This window comes from Acipenser ruthenus, chromosome 17 (assembly GCF_902713425.1).
Source record: "Acipenser ruthenus chromosome 17, fAciRut3.2 maternal haplotype, whole genome shotgun sequence".
Lineage (NCBI taxonomy): Eukaryota > Metazoa > Chordata > Actinopteri > Acipenseriformes > Acipenseridae > Acipenser > Acipenser ruthenus.
The window spans coordinates 24,241,835-24,267,232 of record NC_081205.1 but is presented as its reverse complement, the minus strand read 5'-3'; the positions used below and the strand labels follow the sequence as shown (position 1 = coordinate 24,267,232).

The 25,398-nt window shown below is 35.6% G+C and overlaps 1 protein-coding gene across 1 annotated transcript; it reads left to right on the top strand.

Annotated features, from left to right (window-relative positions):
* The first annotated feature begins 7 nt into the window (after positions 1-7).
* LOC117423098 (phosphatidylinositol 4,5-bisphosphate 3-kinase catalytic subunit alpha isoform-like) lies at positions 8-25,398 on the top strand. The gene is made up of 21 exons (XM_034038531.3): positions 8-620; positions 7,542-7,966; positions 8,447-8,656; positions 8,984-9,234; positions 10,048-10,293; positions 10,581-10,666; positions 11,431-11,536; positions 12,467-12,619; positions 12,833-12,967; positions 13,894-14,018; positions 14,164-14,245; positions 14,377-14,541; positions 14,672-14,775; positions 15,722-15,893; positions 16,211-16,317; positions 16,505-16,626; positions 16,754-16,832; positions 17,378-17,548; positions 18,091-18,208; positions 18,332-18,483; positions 18,880-25,398. Exons 2-21 carry the CDS (start codon positions 7,615-7,617, stop codon positions 19,148-19,150), a joined length of 3,207 nt encoding a protein of 1,068 aa, XP_033894422.1. The 5' UTR covers positions 8-620; positions 7,542-7,614; the 3' UTR covers positions 19,151-25,398.

The window sequence follows — 25,398 nt, the reverse complement described above, 5'->3', positions numbered from 1 at the left end:
TACCTGATTACTGTGTGCGACGTCTAGAAACCACTACAATGCAAACACTCGAGATTATGTCAAATGTTGCGTCACGTTCTGCATTTGTGTATTTTAGAAGTGCTTTAGTTAAACCAGTTTTGCGTTTGAGCTTACTTTAATCGTAAAATTAAGAACAAGTATCGGTTCAAACAAGGATTCTGTGGAGTGCTCTACCAGAAAGTGGTACAATCCTTCGTAGTTTTTGGAGATTGGGAGGGGGCACGAGGTGATTGATAGAAATGATTTCAGTAAAAGCTCGCGCGACAGTAGGTTTTTAGGGGTGGAAATTAAAAAAAAACATCTTCCCGGTCAGTAATTTTTGTTGCGGTGTTAATGATTATATGCAAGGGATGTTTAGGTAACATCGGTTACGCATGTAGATTTATTTTTTATGTATGTAAATAAGCATAATGTGGCGATAAACGAAACCAGCTGATATTACCAAATTTCCATACAAGAAAAACAAGGAGAAAGAGACCTGCGGTTGCTATGGAGAAACTGCGGCTGTCAGACCGGGGGCAGGCCTGAGCCTCGGACTGGAGTTACTGGGAAAGGCCGGGGACGGGGAGAGGTGGGAGCAACACTTTGGGGAAGAGAGGGTGAGTAACAGTCTCAGTGGGTGTAAATTCCAGTTAAAGAAATAGACGTATTAGGAATTTAAATGTGCTTAATTGTACGATACAGTTAAAAACATAAATAAATGTATTTGATTAGGGAAAGTGCACAACGCATCTGGAAACGTGGAAAAATCCCTAAAATGTAAGACTACCAATAACAACGCTCTGTCATGATGACTGACGAAATAAATGTGTTCCTTTACTATGGTTGTGCTTCTGCTGTAAAGTCAGAAGTTTAAAGTAAATTAGTACACGTAGCCAGAATTCGTGTTTATAACTAATAGTTTAGTTTTTTGGTGTCCTGTACACGGTTTATTCCATTGTGAAAAACAGAATGGCAATTAAGATGAATTATTTTCAACCATGTTTTAAATGATCATTGGGTTGACTTTTTTTTGTGTGTGTCTTTTGTTAAATGGTGCTTAAGGTGTGTACCGTATGTTAAGTTCGATACAGTAGAGCTGAAAATAAACTCTATTCAGAGCTCCGACTGAAGAAGCGATCGTTTACACATGCAGTAAATAATGCATTCGGAGAAAGAAAAAAAAAAAAGACAATTGTTGTCAATCTCAAAGTCCAGTTCAAGAGAACGGGGGATTATGGTCTAATGTAGTTTCGTTAATATTGTTGACCAGGAAAAGGTAAGTATTTAATATTGGATTGCAAAAAAAAAAAAACACCTCGTAATGAAGTTACTGGTTTTATTTGAAACCTACACTCTTAATTGTTGGAAGGACTTTGGTGAAATGGGGGTTCATAAAGCCACAGTTATTTATGTTTCATTACTGTATTTTCATTGACTCCAACTATTAAACACTACTGCTGAATTAAAAAATACTTAAACTAAAATTCAACAACAAAAGTATTTTCTTTCAGTATTTCTGTATTTTATTGAAGATTGCATTTTAATGACAAGCGGACTGGCATCAGATGGTGGTCTGAATAAAGGGAAGGAAATAGTTCCATAGAAAATACATTAATCCCCAACACAACCCTCCAAGGGTAAAACGTGTTTTTTTACACTACGGCTTTGGGTTAGTCTGTTGTGGCAATGTTGGAGGGGTTCAGTTTCTCTTAAAACATGACTGCAGTCATTCAACAGCTATTACTGGTAATTTGGTCTTTTAAGAATACTAAATAACAAGTATAGAATATGCTAGTGGAAAAGAAGAGTCTGAATTCAGTTTATAAAGCTGAAAACCAATAGTTTACCCGGATAAATCCTGTTTTGTAAGTACTGTAAGCTACATTTCAGGCATTCTTTATTTGGCTTCAAACTAGGCAGCAGCATGCTTTTATATTAATGTGGACAGATGTCTTGCAGCTTCCAGTTAAGCTTAATTATAAGTCAACTGAATCAGTTATTTGTTAGTTTCTGGCACATATATTGCGGGCTGTCCCTTAAAGGGAAGCCCAAGTTTTAAGATCCAAATAAAGATAAGCCCTTTGTATGAGATTAGAGTAGAATAATAATAATAAAAAAAAAACGCCGTAGCTTTTCTTTTTTTAAGTTTATTCCAGGTTTTAAAATTAGCCTTATTAACCACAGTGTATGGGTAACAAGCTCAGGTGTGTCTTGCTAAACTCATTGTAAAACCAGGAGTGGATCAAACTGCTATGCAATTGAAATGGGAGTCCTATTTCCATCCCTGCTATATAAAAAGTACAGTAATGTATGTTATGTTAATAAATGGCATATTATTTAAAGTCAACAAGGTGCATTCACTTTATCATATGGATAAAAGAAGATTTAGTTGTATTTTAATTTGGAGTAGCTGAGTTCTTACACTCTTGTCCCTACGAGCCTTTTGTAGAACTCCTAGCTGGATTGTCAGAATAAGGATTTGAACTGCATCTATGGTTTTCACTGAGTTCAGCATACAGATCATTCTGTGTAGTGTGTGTTCCCTTTTCCCCATTCCACTCAAACTGAAATTAATTGGCATTTCATTATTACAGCTGTCTTTAAACAATTCTTAAACTGGCAACCCAAACAAATTAGGTAGAGATGAGTATAAAGTAATTGGAGAAGAGAGAGAGAGAGAGGAACCGTTTCAGACATCCAGGAATTCAGTAACGATTTTACTGTTGTAATGCAAAAAAGCATACGGCAGTCTGTTGAACATAGTACAGACAATTGAATAGAAACACTGAGTTTGTTTTATTGTAGACTATTGGCAGCTGCCCAGATTTTAAAAAGATGTTCACTGCACTGATAAAAGCATTTTAGTCTGTGCAATTAGGCATCAACCTTTAAATACCTGTATTTGTTAAAATGCAGGAATGGGATGTATGGTCAAATTTAAATATTGTGAACACTTCCTTTACTTAAAAGCAATATGTTATATTGTCACATTTTATCTGAGCCTTTCCTGTGTTATCCTAAACATACCAATTGTTATAAACTTAACATTTTTGGTATATTTCTATAGAGGGTGGTTTTGGGCGATTTTGAGTGGTTGGGGGAATATACACAATGACAATATTTATTATTTTTTTTAACCTGGAATTTTTTATTGAAAGAACTGATTCACCGTCCACTTGTATATCTGTGCTGTTTTTGCTAGAGATATTCCTCTGTTCCTTTCCCACTTCCTGTGCTGACACTGTGTAACAGGGGAAGCCTTTTCCTGGATTCAAACATCCTGGTCAGGCATTGAGATATGCTCCATCTGCTTCCATGTTAAATATGTAATATTTTGAATGCAAATGGAATAATACTTGCATGTAAATAATGTATGTTACAGTGTTGAAGCCATTGGACAGCTGAAGAGTAGCCAGGGAACCAGCACAGTGAGGCTTCTGAAAATAATCAGACAAGCATATTGCCCTTGGAATTTAATCCATATCGTACTTCATATTAGATTTCGCAGCATTTTCATTGAACCTTGTGTTAAATCTTTATTTTTTTTGCCATCTTTGTTTTGTATATTTTATTTCAGTATTTGATTGGATCTAGAACTTAAACAAACAAAAAACAACTGTTGCTTTGGACTGTTGGCAGTTATTTAAAACATACAGATATCAAATTACAAGAGCTACTGTATAAAAGTAAAACCAAAAGTGCAGTTTAATAATTGCCAAGCATCTTCATTTATCACCAGCAAACTAAGAACATTTACTTCTCGTAGTTATTTGAAGAGTGCTTGTAATTCATAAAATCTGCATTTGACAGGGTGTGGTAGGTTATTCCAAGACTCTTGTTCTCTTGCCAAGTGTAGCACAGGCCACTGAATGATTCATGTACTTGCCGATTGAAAGGAGTCATAAAAAATATTAGCCAGTAGGACTCGCACTGTATGTTGTTTCGTAATAGTTTTGTAAAATTACTGATTTGGATAATCCTGTATTGTACCTTTCCGTGCAACACATTTACCTTAATAAATTCCACCTCTACATTTATCATTTTAGTTTAAAATTTAAATTTAATGAACCAAATCAAAATGGAAACAGCACTACTAAGTTTAAGCCCAGAATTGTAATATCATTTAAACTCTAATAAAGTACTGTAACTGGAGTTTAGTAACCTGGAATGCAGTTACTGTAGTTACTTGAACAGAGTCTCTGCTCTGCAATGCTGCCGTCATTTCATACCTCAGGAACTTGGAAATCAGCATTGTCATATAGAGTGGGATCGTTTTACACTCCTATATAAGCTTTTGGATACAGACAAGAGGAACTAGTGCCAGCAGACATACTGGCAAGCTCTCTGAATCTCGTGGTCAGTTTTAGAATGATGAACAGGGCTAGATGTTGGGAGAAAGAAAATGATCCCTATTTAGCCACCTATTGTGGAATTGCTTTTACCAAAAGATTTTGACAACAATGGGGAAAAAATGCCTCATACTATGAAAAGAGGAACATAGTTTTCATTGCAAAGGACTCATGGGCCAAGTAGGTCTTTTCTTCCAGGGAGTCGACACTAACACATGAGGAGACTTAGTTTAGTAGGTTTTTTCTCATTATGATCACAATCCTGGTGGCGACTTAGCCATGTGCAACATCTCTTCATAATGTTTACTGAAACAAATCCAATGTGATGCTGATGTTTAAAACACCAGTGTACCAATATCTTGAGAGACTGCAACTAGCATATATTTTGCAATTTGTTGTTTTGAGATGGGTCTTCCTTAGGTAAATCAATCAATATTTATTTTATATAGAACCTTTCATAGTGGCCCACCATCACAAAGCGCTTTACAAGATAGTGAGGAACAATGCATAATACGTTTTACAGTGAAATACAGGCATAGTATATTAAATACAACATTAAAAAACAATGCAAACACAAAATATAGGCATAATAAATGAAATATAGGCATAATAAATTAAAGGCTAGGGTGTGAATTCTAAACATTGTGGATGCGTGTGTTAAGCAGAATCATACAGATAAGATGGAGTAAAAAAAAAAACCTGAAATAGCAATTTAGACAACAGCTAATAACAGATACCAGGCTTCGAGCATTAAAAGCAAGAGAGAATAAGTGGGTCTTGAGAGTTAAATTTAAAACACATGCATCTATAGCTATCTGAAGCAAGGATATCCTGGATATCATTGTCAGACAGGTAAACTTAGCTGATTACAAAGATTGTCTAAAACCTTTGGCCTGCAAATATGTGAAACTAAAATAGTTCATGAAAGCCACCCAAAATAGGACCTTTGCCTGTTTTCACCTTTCTCAAAGTAACAGTAGAAAATATAATCTAATTTGGATAAACATACTTGGTATATAGTTGTATTCTTTAAATTTTCAAAGTAATCAAGGTCATGCCCTCCTATCCTGCAGAATACTAGAATACATTATTCAAATTATTTCTCTTTTTGAATGAGTGGGGAAAATATGTAAAGTTCCAGCTTGTAACCACGGGGAAACTTGCTGCATGGCAGCAGTACTCATTTGGCTTCTAGCTATTGAGCACATCGGCAGTTCCTGTTTTAAGGCTGTTTCCTGTGACTTGTGATGCACTGGTACATAAACGCTGGCAGAAAAAAGGGACAATGCAGAATTTATAGCAGAATGCTTAAACACATGTATCAAATATGGTATAACGGCGAACACCTGTGTACGCGGGCAATATTGGCACAAGTAGAAGTGAACCCGAGGTCTGTTTACGAGCTGATATAACCCATTGTGGCAATGTGCCCCGTCCCTGTGTGCATTTGTGTGTATGTTGCGTGTGTTAATGTTGGTGTATAGATTGGTACACGGGATATAAACGGGTCTGTGTTTCACGTGTATTTAAAAAGTGTAGATTTGTATTTAGGCACGAGGAGAGCACAAATCACTTCACGTGCTGGTTAAATGTAATATGTGAGCACGGGGTTGCACAGAATTAATTCACGTGCTGGGATTCAAGTGAGTAATTAATTAGTAATTGAATCCCAGCACAACAGTATATATAGATGCACGTTTTAGTCACTTGTGGTTGGGTGTTCGGAAGAGGAGAACGGGTGAGAGAGAAAGGAGTTAAAATAAGTGATATAATTATAAGTGTTTTGTACTCACCGTGTTTGTTTGTCTCCGTGCACCGTTTGTTAAGTGTTTTGTCTGTCTGTTTATTTTGGCGTCAAGTGCCGTGTCCTGTTTTGTATTCCATTGTTCAAACCTTTTATTTGTTAAATAAACGCTGAGTGCAGCCATTGCACCCAGCTCATCATCACCACCGTCTCTGTCTGTGTATTCCTCTCTGGTCTGACGCCACCCACTCTGGCCGTCTTTGTGACACCCATACACGGATATTCACAGTCCTATACATCTATTGTATACTGCTTTATTACTATACTGTGCAAGTAAAATCGAGCTATGTTTGTTTTCTAATTATTACCAACCGTTATTTAGTCCATTGTCAGTTTCATTGAAAAAAAGGGAAATGTTGATGAAGAGAATACCGTTAAGTGGTTGCACTACTCGGCCGATTGTGATGTCACCCGTGCTGATATGGAGAATACATCATCGTAAAAACTGTGAGTGGCACGGTTGATGTCATGAATAGGGTTTCTCTGAAATCTGTATTCCATGACACAAGGCGAATAGTGTGCTCTCATTGGCTGAAAGATCCTGAGCACTCAATTTAATAATAGATAATGCAAGAATATGTTTGGTATGCCAAGCTGCAAAACTGACAAGTTCCATCGCCTTGTTAGTTCAAGACAAATCTGATGTTTATCCATGAACAGGGGTCAGAAAAACTGACGTGCAGTATATCTAAAATGTCCAAACTCGCCTCATATTTAGTAAATGGTTCCTGTTGGAAAGGGAAGTAGTTGCCAGGGAGTTTCCATATTTATTGACTTTTTGGTTTAACAGGCCAACCACAATAGTGAAAGTCAGGGTAAATTGGGATTTATTTATTTTTTTTAAAGCTGAACACTAAATTACCAACAAAAAATAAGTAGACTTTTTTTTTTTTTTTTTTTTTTTAAAGAATAGTAGGGTATGTGGTCAGAAAATGAACGTTTATTCTGTTTTGAACAGAATTAAAGATAGTCTTGTATTCGTCAATCTCCCATGCAGAATTTGCTAGTTTTTTTTGTTTTGTTTTCAGAGAGAAAAAAAAATAAACAAATAGTTGGGTGCCCCCCAGTAAAGGGATGAGGGATCCACCACTGTTTTTCATATAATACATTTAATCAATAAATACATTTTATAATTGAGTTCAACTTTTATAAGGTTTTGTTTTTGTATTCACATTTAATTTTAAAGCCTGATTTAATACTTCATAATTAACTAGATGTTACCACATTTGAGAGCTAGGATGGGCACAGCACAAATTAAAACTCGGCATACTTATAGAGGTGATCTGTTCTTTAAAACGGATGCTCCACACTCTTATTGCTATTTATATTTTTGCCAAAATTGAAATAGAATGTCAGTCTTAATGTGCTTTATTTGTTTTCTTTAGGAGTTGTTTATTAGAAGACGTGCATTTGCTGAATTACCTGAAGCAGTGTAGAGACTTTGAACTTTAAGAAAAAATGCCTCCAAGACCATCGTCGGGTGAACTGTGGGGCATCCACTTGATGCCCCCAAGGATTTTGGTGGACTGTCTCCTGCCTAATGGAATGATTCTGACTTTGGAGTGCCTCCGTGAGGCCACACTTATTACCATTAAACATGAACTTTTTAAGGAAGCCAGAAAGTACCCGCTTCATCATCTCCTACAGGATGAAACCTCGTATATTTTTGTCAGTGTTACACAGGAGGCAGAGCGGGAGGAATTTTATGATGAAACAAGACGACTTTGTGATCTCCGACTCTTCCAGCCATTTTTGAAGGTCATAGAGCCAGTTGGCAATAGAGAGGAGAAAATTCTTAACCGGGAAATTGGTAAGAGTTTTTAATGTGTGCAGTGCATTCTGTATCCCAATTTTAATTTGTAAGAAAAATAATTATTGCGTATGATCTTTACCAACAACCAAGGTTTTTAATAACTAAAAGAAAATGTGAAAGTAAAAGCACAGAGGTTTGTAAAATGTTGATATTTTTCTAAAATACAGGCTTTAAGAGGCAGTAAAGCCTAGTTATTCTTCCACAGATATGGGGTTTATTATACACCACCTGAATAAGTCTTCTGCAACATATTAAGTGTGAGGCTTGAGTACATCTAAATGCCTGTTGCACATGAAGCATAGTGTTTATCAAGCTTCTAGATATGTAACTGCACTGTTTATATGGGCTTTACAGAACTCAAGTAATTAAAAAAAGCTTGAAAAACTGAAGAAAATAAGGTACTTGTTTTGCAAAGTTAGGCTATTGAATTAAGCCACACAGCTGTGTTTCTAGTTATTGTTCAATTTCCTTGTACAGGTTTTGCAATTGGTATGCCTGTGTGTGAGTTTGATCTTGTAAAGGATCCTGAAGTGCAGGACTTCAGGAGAAACATACTGAATGTCTGTAAAGAAGCAGTGGACCTCAGAGATGTAAATGGGCCACACAGTCGAGCATTATATGTTTACCCTCCAAATGTAGAATCCTCTCCAGAACTTCCAAAGCACATCTACAGTAAACTTGATAAAGGTAAGGATAGTATAAGTTACTTGATCTCTGTGCATTTTTAGAAAATATATACTGAACATTCACTTGTAGTTAATAGATTAACAAATAAGAGTATGTAGTTAAAAATGTGCATAATAATAGGGTCAATTTCTAGACTCAAATTGTGATGGATTAAGACTGAAATTAAATGTCTGTTCATGGATGCGCATTTTGCATTTTATGTAGGCTGTGGTTTATAATCAGGTCTTGTGCAAGGGAAGTATAAGGTTTTTTTTTATTTTTTTATTATTACTACATACAGCATACCACCATTCAGTGTTTTTATAGTTTTGGATGTATCTTTTTCAGGTCAAATAATTGTTGTGATTTGGGTGATAGTTTCTCCCAATAATGACAAACAGAAGTACACACTAAAAATTAACCACGACTGCGTACCGGAGCACGTAATAGCAGAAGCTATAAGGAAGAAAACTCGGAGCATGCTGCTTTCACCTGAGCAGCTCAAAATGTGTGTGCAGGAATACCAGGGAAAATACATCCTGAAAGTGTGTGGCTGCGATGAGTATTTGTTGGAAAAATACCCGCTTAGTCAGTACAAGGTAGAGAATCTTATTTATTTATTTATTTTACTTGCAGAAGTATAAAACTTGCTGTGAGAATGCTGTGCATACTGTAGATCTAAATGACTAGCCTGACATGCACCATAGCCATGCTGTGTGATTAGCTTGTGACGGTGTGTAATGGCATCATGACCCAGTATTGATGATGATGTCTCTGCAGATCAGACAAATTGAATTTGTCAGCTCACTGCTTCCGAAACAGCAGGAACTGTAAATTGTCTTGCTGTTGTCAAGCAGGTTGGGTTGCAGGGTAACTATTCATGAATTAATGCAGGAGTCTACTGTACCCCACTGAATAAGGCATTGTGCTTTTTTAGTTTTGTTTTTCCAAGATTAACATATTTTGAATGATGGAGTCTTAAAATGCCTTTTGGATCCAATTAGAAGGATATCTATATGCACACAAGTTAAACTTATTTAGCTTGCTGGCATTTGGGAAGTGAGATAAACGCATAGTTCTCTTTTAATGTACTGCGTGCGTACAGTACATCCTTCTCAATAGTCCAAACATAGCTTTGTGTTGGGGGTTTCCCAACCTAACAAAATGATCATTCCAGACAACTACTTGGGAGTGTTGCAATGAAGGCTGTCATTTGAATTGCATAAAAGTTGTCATGTACATTTGTTTTGTTTTCCATCTAACTCGTTGAAACTTGGCTTTTTTTTTTTTTTTTTTTTTTAACAAATTCTGGTGGTTCTTGAAATGTAGTTCATGGTGACCTTATGCATATCTTTTTTGTTGTGTGTTTTTTCCCCATGTTCTTTCATTACATAATTGCCTCTGTCTTCTAGTATGTGAGAAGTTGCATCATGTTGGGGCGTATGCCGAATCTGATGCTGATGGCTAAGGAGAGTCTGTACACTCAGCTGCCAATTGATAATTTCACCATGCCATCTTACGCTCGTCGAATCTCAACTGCCACACCTTACATGAACGGAGAAACCTCTGCTAAGTCCCTGTGGACCATTAATGATACCTTGAAGATAAAGATCTTGTGTGCAACATATGTAAATGTAAACATTCGAGATATTGATAAGGTATTTTCTGCTATACATCTCTGCCTGTTTACAGTATATCTGTTGTGTGTATATATAATATGTACTCGGTATTTGTGATTTTTATAAAATTACTGCAGTAATTTAAAATTGATTTTGTGTTGCTTTTTGGGTAATTAGGTGAACGTCCGTAATGATCTGCATGTTATGCACAGAACAGAATGGTTTTGAATGATAGTTGGGGGGGGGGGGGGGGGGGAGAACTTTATTGATAAGTATGAAAACATTTTCTAAAAACCTTTTTTTTTTTTTTTTTTTCCCCCTTGTAGATTTATGTGCGAACAGGCATATATCATGGAGGAGAACAGATGTGCGATAATGTGAACACTCAGCGAGTGCCATGTTCTAACCCAAGGTATCAGTTGTTGTGATGTTATGGAATTATTTGATGACGATACGCTTTTAATTAAACAAATGTTTGTTTGTGTGTGGGTGGCTGGGTATATTTTATATATAAGCTGTAGATGTTTTACAACAATTACTTTTGTTGCAGCATAGTTTTTGCAGTTGTATCATGAAATAACTACATGAGGTTTTGATAATAGAATAAACAGCATGTAGGTCCATGCTGCATTCCATATACAAGGACATTTGGGGATGTATTATACCTTTTAGGATGTATTTGAAAACCTCAGTAGGTTGATATTTGTAAGGGTTACGTTTCACTTTGTGCCAGTAGCTGCTGGCTGTTCGTCCAAGAATTGAATGAAGCTGTGGTAAAAATTGGCAGTATGGTATATTTAATACAAGGGGTATCTTCTACATTTTAAAAAGTACAGATGTTACAAAAAGGTGCTTTCTCAGAGTTGGAAGTACTGGAGGCAAGCAGATGATTTTTAAAGAATACATGCCAGGATGGTAGTCATTTTGCACAGAGATCTTTTTCAATATGCACACTTCGCTGATGAGAGAATAGTGGGAATTTAATCTTTTAAGCTTGCATCTGGGATGTGGTTACAACAGAAGATGAGTCATATGAAAATGACTGCTGCTGTATGGCCACACTTGCAGTCAAAAGCATTTTATATTAACACTTTAACAAGTATTTTGGGTGAAAGTTTATAGGTTCAAAGTGACAATTCGAAACTACAAAATTACATGTGCTGCTTTCCATTACAGGTGGAATGAGTGGCTGAAGTATGACATGTACATTCCTGATATTCCACGTGCAGCTCGGCTTGGTTTGTCCATCTGCTCTGTCAAAGGCAGGAAGGGGGCTAAAGAGGTTTTAAACTTTAACTAACTATTGATTGGATTTAGCATGTGACGTTTTGTTAACCTCCATGCACTGCATGTTTAAAGTAGTGCTTACTGATGCTTTAAACTTTATTTCTTGCCTTTTTAATTTGCCTTATTAGCAGCAGCTTCCTGATACTTGCAATGTTGCCTTTGAAATATCTGAATAGTACAAGCACAAAACAATGAATCAAAAGCCTTGGCCAGCCGTCTGTTAAATCCATCAGGCAACATCATTCACAAATGTATAGGTCCTTTGTTACTATCTGTTCAAGTCCCATTTAAATATAAAGCATTTGACAATTTTTTTCATCCAAATCCACTAAACAAGTGAGATCTATCTTGTGGAATAAATCCCATGTTTAAGTCCATAGTCATGAACAGTATATGTCTTGCTGCAATTACTGCTTTTCTGTTTGTTTTTTGTGTTTTACATCTCTTGATAGCAAATGAACCTGTTTTAGACAGAAAGCTTTTAAAGCTTTAAGTTACCAGGAGTTAATATTTATTCATATCTAACATGCTCAGCTCTCCTGAATTGACCAATGTGTGATCATTCTGAATTAGGGCTTGCAGTACATGTGTAAAAGTTTTGTGTGTGTTTTTTCTTGTAGCTGGATGATGCTATTGTCATAGACAAAACAAGTCAAACTAGAAGGGTGATTTTGTTGTATAAGGAAACTTGTAAACAATGTTGCATCTGTGGTCAGCAGGGTTTAGTTCAGGTCATAACATACCATATAAAAAAAACTTGACTAAAGATGCTAGGCAGACTCAGGTCCCAATTCAGTAACGCTGGTGAAGAGATTTTAGGAAAATCCAAATTCATGCCATAAATAGATTTAATCATTTATGGTGTGTAAATAAAATCAAAATAGTAGTGTATCTAATGTATTGAATGCTGGTTTGTTTTCCTTAGGAACATTGTCCATTGGCATGGGGGAATATTAATCTCTTTGATTACACAGACACTCTTGTCTCTGGAAAAATGGCACTAAATTTATGGCCTGTGCCTCATGGACTGGAAGATTTGCTAAATCCCATTGGAGTGACAGGCTCAAATCCAAATAAGGTACAATACCCCACAGAAGTCTAACACCATATGATACCTGGTTTGGGATCAGTGTTTCAACATTGAAAATTGGTTTATGCTGTTGATATTAAATGTAACTAGATGTGTTTTAAATGATTTCCAGCATCAAGATGTGTAGAATAAAACAATGTGGTATCTATTTAGTTGTTACATACAACTAATGTTTGTTTTTGTTTGCCCATCTTTTTTTAGGAAACTCCTTGTTTAGAGTTAGAATTTGATTATTTCAGCAGCCCTGTGAAGTTTCCTGACATGTCAACAATTGAGGACCATGCTAATTGGACTATATCCAGGGAACTGGGGTTTAATTACTGCCCTACTGGCTTGGTAAGTAGAGGATATGGTTGCACAAAATCTATTTGTTTAACCATAACAGTTTCATTGCAAATTCCACATACTATAAATAAATATATGCGGGGAAAAAAAAAAAAAATTATACTAAAAATTAGCATGTTTTTTGTGTCTGTCTGTAAAGTCATGGGCTCTCTCCTCCTAACTTTTGAATAAATGCTCAGCCCTGCAGTAAGACCAGTGGAAGAACCCTAAAATAGCTGTTCAACTAGACTAGGGTTTCAAGGCTGCAATGTCTGCTTGGGTATTCATTGAGAGAGACATTTTTAACACTGTATGGTCCCCGAGACAACAAAACAGCACTGCTGTTTCTGCCCGTTTAGATTCAGACATTGAGCTGCAGGTCTGCTGTTAGAATTTAAAGTGCAAAATATGTCAAATGTCCTTGAAAATTACAATGTGGTCAGTGGTTTATACATATCAGGAATCCCCCTAATGCTGTCTTCTGGTAAAAGGTGGTGAGCTGGGAAGGGGAGCATTTTTAAATAAATAAACAGATCAAAAATGTTTTTGTTAACCGTAAACTATGGTAGAGATAACAATGTTGTGATATACGGGGAAGCCGTGCACAAGTTTTTGCTGTTGATTGCATTTGTTTTTCCTGTTTTGTGTGTGTATACTAAATGCTGTTCTCGATGCAGGCTTTTTGTATATAATCATGTGCTTTATACTTTGGAAGTGTATATTTGAAACATCCTATGCTGTATACACAACAGGTATTATCCTTTGAAATATAAACAGTCCTTCAGGATAAGTTGAGCTTCCACGGAGTATGGGCTTCATGGTTTTTAAGCAACATCATAGCATAATAATTATAGTATAAATTAAACCATTTCCCAAGTTGTTGTAGAAAAACCTAGGACAATATAAATCAGTAACATGAACATATTTCTGCCTTCCAGAGTAACAGATTAGCTCGAGACAATGAGCTGACAGAAAGTGATAACGAACAGCTTCGTTTGGTTTGTAACAGAGACCCTCTTTCTGAGATCACTGAGCAAGAGAAAGATTTCCTTTGGCGACACAGGTAAATAGAGTGGGGGTTTTGCTATGTGACAAGGGGGGGAATAAATGTCATCTTGTAGACATTGAGTTTCTGAATACATTTTTCATTTAGCATAGTAAGAGAGTTTTTTTTTTATTTATTTTTTTTACTTTTTTCCCCTCAACAGACATATTTTGGTAAACATACCTGAAATTCTGCCCAAAATTCTGCTTGCTGTAAAGTGGAACTCCCGAGATGAAGCATCACAGGTAATGTGTGTTCATAGGTTATTGCCCTGCTTTCTTAACAATGCTCTATATAAACTCTCGTAGTATGCAGATGATTTTCAATAATGGTATTAATATTTATTCACAATGTGTCTCTCTCTCCCTTTTTGCAGATGTATTGTCTATTAAAGGACTGGCCCGCAATTAAACCAGAGCAGGCAATGGAGTTATTGGACTGTAACTACCCAGATCCCATGATACGTGATTTTGCTGTGAGGTGTCTTGAAAAGTATTTGACAGATGACAAACTCTCTCAGTACCTAATTCAGCTTGTACAGGTACAGTAAATAAATAAAAAAAAAACTACAGGTTGTTGTATACACTCTGATATTGTAATTGTTAGTACTGTATTGTGTATTTGTGCTATAATTTTACTAAATGCTTGATTTTAATTGACCCACCTCCCAGGTCCTGAAATATGAGCAGTATCTAGATAACCCACTGGTGAGATTTTTACTCAAGAAAGCTTTGACCAATCAGAGAATCGGACATTTCTTCTTTTGGCACTTGAAGTAAGTAACACAATTACAATAGCTAATATTTAATTGTATTTTTTTCAGTTACACAACTAGTGATAAAGGTTAAAATAAAACAGCAGAGATGATGTATAGGGTTGCATTAATCTGTGCATTAACCCTTAGCGGTCCATTTATTCAGCGCGTGTCAGGCGCGTCCGGTCAAATTTATTTTCACATGCACAGTTTATTTTAGACGCGCTGTTTTAAAAGTGTTTTTTTTCACAGTAAAACAGGTTTAAAAGGCACTGCATATCAACAGGACACTCAGTACTGCATCTCCAGCCCCGCCCCACCCCTTGTTCGCTATATTTTTCAAATGCCTCTTAATAATAGTACATACCGATTAAATCATCTCTTGATCACTCGTTTTATCACCAAACTCCTCAATAATGCGATCCAAGTTGTTGTTTTATTACTATAACATCTAAAAAAAGCTCTGCAAATGTCTGTGATGTTCTTTGAGCGCTGGATGCGGAAGCAGCTATCTTGTTTGTTTATGTCTGTGTTATCTATGGTGTCGGGTCTATCAGTTTTCATGAGATAGGCTCTTTTTTTTTTGGCTTCTCTCAGCTCCTATCGGCCTCACTCGGCCATTGAATGGTTTTCTCGGCTTTTTCTGGAGAAACGACTACAGACCTGTTTTGCGTCTTTTTGATGATGTCAGACAGGGTCCGACATTGGACCGGAAAGGGAAAATTGCGATGTCGGACCAGGTCCGACATAGGACCGCAAAGGGTTAAATTTAAAACACAACATAAATGTAGTACTTCTCTAAATGCAGTCTATATAATAAACAACACATGGGCATTAAAAGGTCTCAAGTCAGGTGTTCATTAATACAAGCAAGATGGGTTAAGTATTTAGTAGCCTGGAAAAAGTACAATTACTGATCAGAAATCTGCGGTTCTAGAATCCTGAAGCTTTATGTTTTCTCCGGTAGGTCTGAAATGCACAACAAAACAGTGAGTCAGCGGTTTGGCTTACTTCTGGAGTCCTACTGCCGAGCCTGCGGCATGTACCTGAAACACCTGAGTCGGCAAGTTGAAGCCATGGAGAAACTGATTAACCTCACAGATATCCTCAAACAGGAGAAAAAAGATGAAACGCAAAAGGTACACACTAAACATCATCTGTTTTATTATTATTGCTTTTCATCGCTTGCTTGTCACATTTAATGAATTGATACTTTGAGTAATTGGATTAACACAATCATTTTGAACAGACATTTTATGTTCACAATTTGGCCAGCACAGTGCAGTTCCAAGGGCAGACAGAAAAGTATGAGGTCAAATTCTTTGTATTTTACTGTCAATCAGCTTTTTAGTGCAAGATATGGGAAAATTTTAATGTAAAAAATCTGTACAAAAAAAATGGTATACTACAATTTCCATTAATCACAAATTTGACTTACCCTGTTCTTGCAATTCAGGTCCAAATGAAGTTTCTTGTAGAGCAAATGAGGCGGCCAGACTACATGGATGCATTACAGAACTTTACCTCTCCACTTAACCCTGCACACCAATTGGGCAATTTAAGGTGTGTTGCTGAATGGTGTTAAATTTCTTTTTTTTACATTTTATAGTCCATTTTATTAAGGGTTTCTGTTAATCAAAAATGATCTGTGCTAAAAAGACAAATATAAAATGGCACTTGGTTGTAATTACTCCCAATAATTTCCTTCTGCTATTTAATATATTTAATGTTTCCTTGTTTTTATTTGTAGGCTTGAAGAATGCAGAATCATGTCCTCTGCAAAAAGGCCTCTGTGGTTGAATTGGGAAAATCCAGATATCATGTCCGAGCTTCTGTTCCAGAACAATGAGATCATTTTTAAAAATGGAGATGGTAAATTATCATTTTATCTACTACAGTATACTAATTAAGCTCCTGGTGTTAATTAGACAAGACTTCAAAGATTAATTTGTGTTTTAAAGAACTACCTCAAAAGGAACATAACCCTTTTTTATTACAGATTTGCGACAAGACATGTTAACCCTGCAAATCATAAGAATTATGGAAAACATCTGGCAGAACCAGGGCCTTGATTTGCGGTAAGCAAAGTTACTAATGTGTCAGGCTGCCAGTTAAACCCCACACAGACTTCATTATGCACAGATAAATTTGCAAGTTAAACTGTTGTCATATTTGATACAAAAACTTGTTGGGCTTCTTTCGGACATCTGGGCTTTTAAGTTTTTTAAGCCGTATTCACACAAAATATGCTCGTACTGAGCTGCTTGAGGGTTCAGAATTTCAGCACAAAATTGTGTCATCAGGTGGTTTTCAAAGGGTAGCGCAATCTCTTATGAAACAAGCTGTTTCTTATTGCGTTGTGGATTCTTGAGTGCTCAATTTTAGTAAGTGAGCGTGAGGTCAATGTAGGCTTAACCCCTTCTTGTTGCAGTTAGAGCAGCTCTGTGTCTGCTTTGCATCGGCTTCAGACTACCAACAAAGATATCAATTATGCCTACATAAAGCTGTCAGTCTCCACAGTCAAAGATGAAGCATCAGTGTCTGTCTTCTGAACCGGCATATTGCCTTTTTAGAATATGGCTTTGGTTTCCCTAATTTAATTTTTTTTTTTTTTTTTTTTAAGGATGCTTCCTTATGGCTGTTTGTCAATTGGTGACTGTGTGGGGCTGATCGAGGTGGTAAGAAGCTCTCATACGATCATGCAGATCCAGTGTAAAGGAGGACTGAAGGGCGCGCTGCAGTTCAACAGCCATACTTTACACCAGTGGCTTAAAGACAAGAACAAAGGAGAAATGTAAGGCTTTATTAATACTGGATTTGTTTGTATTGTACAATATTGTGTTTCAATAAAACAGAACTCGGTCTGAACTAGATTTTCTTCAATGCCTCAGTTTAATACTTTTTGAACATGGTTATGTAAACATTCACCCTGCAAGAGCTTTGTCTTTGCCTCTTACGTCACAACTGTACATAAAGATATTTTGGTTTTTATTTGAATGCTGTTTGTATAAAACAATATTAATACTGTGAAGTTCCTTATTAGAAGCACGTTTAATTCAAGAACTTGACTAAACAAATGTTTTATTTTCCTTGAAGTGAATAGTCTTTGCTGTTCCAAATACTGTTTTCAGTATGTCTGTCACTGTATATTACATTGTACAATTCCAAATTAAATCCTAGTTTGTCTTTTAAGAAAATAACTTTTTGTTTTGGAGGAGGTGGGGTAATGAAAGTGTTTTGTTGTTTAATATTGAATGACAAGTGGAGAAAAACGTTTGATGTGACTTATCAAATATTGTTAAGGTTTTGTTTTGTTTTGTTTTGTTCCCTTCATAGGTATGATCTAGCCATTGATTTGTTTACACGTTCCTGTGCCGGCTATTGTGTTGCCACTTTTATTCTTGGAATTGGAGACAGACACAATAGCAACATCATGGTAAAGGATGATGGGCAGGTAAGATGGCCTGTTTTTTTTTTTTAAGTTCTTTTTTTCCTTTATTTTTTTATTTTATTTTATTTCCAAAGCTATAACATTTAAGGTGTATCTTTATGTGTGTGTGTTTTTTTTTTTTTTAAGCTGTTCCATATAGATTTTGGTCATTTCCTGGATCACAAGAAGAAAAAATTTGGATACAAACGAGAGCGGGTGCCATTTGTCTTAACTCAAGATTTCTTAATAGTGATAAGCAAAGGAGCTCAAGAATGCACTAAAACAAGAGAGTTTGAAAGGTTTGTAGTCAGTTATACCACGGTTTTTCATTATATTTCATCACTTGGCAATATACTACCAGTTTCACATTTCATATGCATACAATTTGTCACATTGAGTAACTTAGACTTTCCCAAAGCATTTTTTTTTTAATTCAGTGTGTCTTAATACATCCTGGTACCACTGTGTTTTTAAAAAAAAATAAAAGAACGTATTTTTTATTAAATGTGTTCCATATACTGTATATAAAACATTTATATAGTTTGCTGCTGTGATTACTGTAGGTTAGCTTTGGAACCAAAATATGTAAATATTATGCCGTCTGAAATTTGAGGCTAATAACAGCCTTCTATTGATCATTTTATATATTAGTTGTATATAATAAATACTGTAAAATTGGGTTTTGTTCTCTGCAGGTTTCAAGAGATGTGCTATAAAGCTTACTTGGCAATCAGACAGCATGCCAACCTCTTTATAAACCTTTTCTCTATGATGCTGGGCTCAGGAATGCCAGAGCTACAGTCTTTTGATGACATTGCTTACATTCGGAAGACCCTGGCACTGGACAAAACTGAGCAAGAAGCTCTAGACTATTTCATGAAGCAGATGAATGATGCTCATCATGGCGGGTGGACGACAAAAATGGACTGGATCTTCCACACGATACGACAGCATGCCTTGAACTGAAATAATGTTGAGCAGATAAGTGACCGGATTATCCTGACAACCTAGTGCAGTGTTTGTCTCAAGCTGCATCCACACTGAACGCGAGCGAATAATTTAGAAGTCACTGCAGTCAAATGGGAGTATCCATACCAGTAGCGAGCAACGTGAGCAATGTCGCTTTGAGAAAAATTTGCATCGCTAAAATAGAACCTGTTTCTCTTTTTTTTTTTTTTTTTCCGTTGTGCGACTGGAATGAAACTGACCAATCGGAAGCAAGGTTAACACCCTTGACACATGTCAAACACACGCCTCAAAACACGTTGCGCCTCAAAACAAGTTAATCATGGACGACAAAAAGTTAATTTGAGGTGCAGCAGTATCGATTTATTATAGGATTGTAAATTGAACGACTACAAAGACATCCAGAAGAAAGACCATGCCTGGGTGGCTTGCAGGTGGTGCATTTAGCAGCACCGAGACATTTTCTTTCCGATTTTAATGCAAGTTGCATGAAAATAGGTTTATTAATAAGCAAAAATAAACCGGACCATACATGCAGTCTACATATCCAGCATTTAAATGAAAAATGTGCACTTTTTGCTGTCTTTTAAAAATGACACAAAAAAGGTCCTGCATTCGCTTTCAACTTGAACATGTAACCTAATTTTAAGCTATGTGTTTGTTTGTTTTTTGGTTTTATTATAAATAACGTTTTGTTCACTAAATTGTTCAGTGGCACAAATCCATGACAAGTAGTTATTTACATACGCATAAAGCAAAGTTTTGTGGCGATTCACCAAACAAAAATATTATCGAGGTCCTACTACACTATACGTTGTAAAACAAAACCAGCAATACGTTTGTATTCTGTGTGACACATCCCAACATTACCAAGCTCACATGTAGTTTTGAAGATTATGACCCATATTTATATAAAGCATTTTCTGTCAAGTTGACAGGACTGTTTTAAAAGGAAAAACAAAATAATGATACAAGGTAATTGGTGACCTGCGCATAACAAAGATTTTAATAGATGGTGATTTATGTAGTGCTCAACAACGACGTAATAATATTACTAATAATTGTAATAGTAATAATGTTGCACTATAAAAAAATACTTTGTTAATAAACAAAAAGGATCAAAGAAGGAATTTGTAAAGAAACACAATTGAGATTGCATTAAGTTGTATATATAAATGTATAACGATAAAATAATGTTGTTGAAAATATCAGTTTAACTATACTACTATTGTCCAGCTGTTTTCTGACAGCTGGAGATGTACTGGGCTTCAAATCAGACTACTATTACTACTACTGCTACTCGTACCGTGAAAAAAAAAAAAACTACAACTGTACAATTACTACTTCTAATAATGATAACAATAAAACCGTTGGATATATAGGGATGTTCAATAACTCTGATCTATAGATTTTATAAGTCCAACCTTTATTTTACAACGGAGTTGCCAGAGGTCAGGGTAACCAAACAAGACCTATTTTGTAATGGGACAGCCTATCTCTAGTATGTCCAATAGGAATGCATGGACAGGGTCATGTATTTATTTCCAGTCTTTTGGCTTGTTTCCAAGTCCCGTCTGGTGTGGATTGACATTCGGTACTTCGCTTGTGTCGCTCTGTCCAGTGTGGATGCAGCTTCAGACAGAGTGAACAGTGGTTGACATGCAACAGCCCTAACCGCACTGATCAGTCTGAAAAAGAGCAGTACCAGCATTCTCTTGTGAAAAGGTTTTCTTACCCGGATAATGGATTCATGTTCGTCTCAAACTCTCCACAGGTCAGGAGAAGAAAATGGTGTTCCTCATGTTCAGTCCTTTCTTAAAAAAAAAAAAAAAAAAGTAAAATAAAAACAACACACTTCTTTCATTTGCATATGTCCACCTGTGTGGTATTAAGGAGCACATTCCTTATTCAAGTGTTAAGGTCTAGAGAACATCTTCATAGTGAGGTCATGTTGTGTGTGTGTGATTCACTAGACACCTATTGGCGCTCTGCGGAATTGGTTGTTGCTTTTTCATTTTTATATACAGTTTAGTTCTCTTGATGTGTACGTTGCCATCCTGTGCTTGTGAAGTTGCATGTTAGTGCTTTCATACTAGCGCTGTGAAGATTTTGGGGGGGTCCTTGTAAACAAAGTTTTATATATGTATATAGTATAGATAAAAACGTTTTTTCATATTTTCAATAATAAAACTCGTGATACTGTAGACACAGTACAGGTACAAATAATGGAAGATCTTGCACTCGGGTAACATTTCTGTTGATTGGGCTCACCAATGTTTAATCTACCTCCTGAACAATACAGCCAGACAAATGAGCCATCAAAGAAGGTTCTCAAGATGAGCCAAGCCCATGTCACACAAATTCCAGGAAGGATGCAGAAAATGATTCAAAGTGACTTTGTACCATGCTAAATTCGATCACTTCTTCTATCACGGGCTCTATTAACCATCCTGTCAAAATGTAACTAATCAGTACACCCAGACTGATTTCACGCCATGACATTTTGTCAGAATCTTGATCAACAAACCTGCAGCGTTTACATTGATCTCGCAAAGAAATGTCTTGCAGATCTGCTTGGAATAAAGGAACAGAATCTTGGACAAAGACTTTTTCTTGGAGATTCATTGGCTTGAGGTTTTGTAGACCAAGTACAAGACCATTTTCCAGTACAGTAGCAGTATTTATACATTTTAAATGCGTACATTGGAAATAAACACATTATAGCAAAGGCAGAATCTTAAAGAACATACATATCCCTGCACTGGTGGCGTGTAAAAGAAAGTTTTTTTTTTTTTTTTTTTTTTTTTTCCTTCAAAATGTAACATTATGGAATCCTATTTAAGAAATACTTTCAAGGTGATTCTACTGTTCCCAGACTAAAATATACCAGACCCAAGATATGTTTTACTTAAACTTACAGCTGGTTCTAAGCCTATAGTACAAAATGCAATAAAGCAGCATTTATTTTGAAGAATTAATTTGGACAATTTTTGTCCTGTACACTATGTGGTTTGTATCGGTTGTGCTACCTTGATAAAGGTAGTAATTGGAGGGTTGGTTTTTTTTTTATTTATTTATATTTTTTAACCCCTATAAGACACACTGCCTAAAGTTGTACTTCGTTTATATTGTAATTTGAGAGAGGCAGTGTTATGACAGCTCATGAATCCTGCATTTAGTCAGTCTTTTAATATTATTTTCAGGTTGATATATGCAGGTGGTATGTGTGTACCTGAAGTCTGTTTGAATATACCTGTGTTGTCTGAGCCATTGTTTTGAATAGGGAATTGCTGAAAAAAAATGGTTGCTACATAATAGGCAAAAAATATATAATTGTATTTGGTTCAGTTTCATATAGGTACAAATGTATTTTCAGCAGTATTACTACTGCACAGTAATGTGGTTGATATTCAGTCTTGGCAGCAAAAATGTATATGTTTTTATTTATGTTTTATACAAAGCAATGCAAGGAATCAGGTCCATTCAAGAGGTTGTACATGCAATACACAATTATTCTTTTTTGTAGTAGTAGTAATTTGCAGTTTATTTTAAAGTAAGGATCACCCATAGAGGTAATGAAACAGTGCTACTAATTGAAATCTGAAATCCCAACTTACCACACAGAGCAGACTAGAAGACTGATTCCCTTTAACTGTCTATTGCCAAATAGGTAGTAAAACATGAGTTGCAGTCTATATTTATGGCAAGCAACTAAAACATGAACACTATTTGCCACCAAATGCTAATGAACACATTTTTATATTCACTTTTTTAAAACATTTTTGGTAAAAAAAAAAATCATGTTTAGTTATTTTCTCGCATTATTCTCTAGTTTACTTTTTGTTTGTCAGAACACCTTATTTAAAACTTTGGTATTTTGTTATTTAAACTTAACTGAAAATGATTAAATTGTACATTACACAATATGCCGTCAAGTAGCCAAAGGAGCTTTTGCATTGCTTTGCTTCCTGCTTTTGATCTGAAGCTAATCCTTTTATTAAAAAAATAAAATAATAATTCTGAAAGCAGCGGTAAAAAACCCCACATATTACAAATAAACAGCACAGTGGTAGCAATTCATTATTACATCATCCTTTATTTTATTTGTAAATGTGTAAGATGTAATGATTAGTGTTCAGATATTTAAGGTTTTTAATTGTCATATGAATGTCTCTTGTGGAAAAACGGCTTGCATCAACAGCAAATTAAAGCTAGTGTATGTGCTTGTGTATCATTGCTATTTCCATAGTTACTGTACATCCCAGAAGAGCTGGTAGAAGCAAGTGATTTTACAATATTGGATCGGTTGTCAGATGCAGTAGATTAATTGGGAGTAGTAAACATGGACCTGTGTTGTACGTTGGTTATATACTTGCAACCTTTCCTGGAAAGGAATTACTATTTTGTAAGGCGTGTGCAAATATAGCAGACAGTTATCCAATCCAGACCATGAACTCACTAGTTGAGGAAAGACTTGTTTAATGTTTCAACCACTTGTACATTGGCAAGGCCGTTAGTATATTAGTAAAGACAACATACAGCCATCAGTACTTTAATGCCCTTTTCATAAATATTTTTGGTTAAATTGTGAAGTAACAGTGTTTTGGAAAAGACAGAAAATGTAAGTCTAATCCATGTGGTCAGTTCCCTTTTGAACACTAAGTTTATAATGAAATGTGGTGTATGTAAAGCTACTAAAAATGGTCTTTCCATCCTCTTGTGCATTATAAATGCATTTATTTTACATTCAAATCTTGAAAAGGGCCTGCTTATGAACTGTGAACTTTTAATTTCTTTTAACAATATATTTACATTTGTTAGGTTTATAAAGAGCATGATATGTAAAGCATTAAAAGTCACAGTAATCCAAACTTATGCATTCATGTAAGATGCTGTACTTGAGGTTTTGTATTTCAAACTATATATGTGTCTCTTATATGCAGTAAAACAGTCAACCACTATACAGTCATAACTGAAGTGTGTAGGTGGTTTTGCACTTTGTAACTGATCTTTTAAGCGCCTTATGTCTTAAAGGCACTGTACTAACTTCCCTGCATATACTAGTAGATAAATACCTTAAGTAGTTCTTTTTATACTCTCCATTATCAGGAATAGGTTTTTAGATATTGTAGTGATCGGTAGAATTATGCTTGCTTTTTAAAATCTATAAACAGCATGGTTATGTTTTTATTATTTTATTTATTCCATATTGTTTGTATTTACAGGTTACAGACTTTTTGGGCTGGACCCACTTAGTCCACTCAAATGCCTATGTATAATGTCCTGAAACCTATTATAGAAGATTTGACTTGATAAGGAAAAAAGGAAAGAAAAAAAAAACTAAATGTGCTATCCAGAGGATTGATGTGCTGCTTTTGTAGCATTTTTAAAACCTTTCCAGATTAGTTCAGTTTTTAAAGGTTTTACTTGAATTGTATTGTTACAAACCCTTTTATATGTTGAAAACAAAGTTGTGGTTACCATATGGCATAGCACTGAAGGTTAGTTAGCATAAGCCATTTCATACCGATGGTGAATGTTCAAATCCTTTGGTTAGATAGGTCTCTTACTACAAATTTAGTACTGTTTTGATTAAAGACTTTTGAAGTAAAAAGCACGACATAACGTCTGTTTTTCTCTGAACACCACAAGAGTTGTAGTAACACTAAGCATGTCTGTTATAATTTGGCGGAGGCTGGCTTGTGGGTTTTTTCTGTTTGTTTGTTTTTAGTGTAAAAAAAATGTAATCCTAATACTGGGAGCGTAGATAAGTGGCACACTCTGGTTCTAGACACAAGTTTGGAAAGGTAAAGGTGAAACTTCTTTTATAATGCAAAAGAGTAGTCTATACAGGGAGGCTACCAGCCCAAATTGAGCAAAATGAACTTTTCTCCCTGTTGTGTTCAGAACTTATCTCTCTAAACTAAATGACTTTTTTTTATCATGTTATGGGCCAAATGAAGATTGTGTATAACCCAACTGCATGTACGTTGGATTGCATTAACCAAGCATTATAGTATCCTTATTATTTTGGTACGTTTTGCTATGTAGCTTGAAAAGAAAATGTTTGGCCTAAGACTGTACTTTCTGTAGCTCATGTTTTATTACCTGGTAACAATCTGCGTTTTTCTTTTTATCTAAGTCTGTTGTACATCATGGTATTTTATTAAACAATTGCTTTGTTCCAAGTCTGTCTCAAATAATTTGAGTGTTATGTAATTATGTATAAATAAATTTATTTAAAGTGG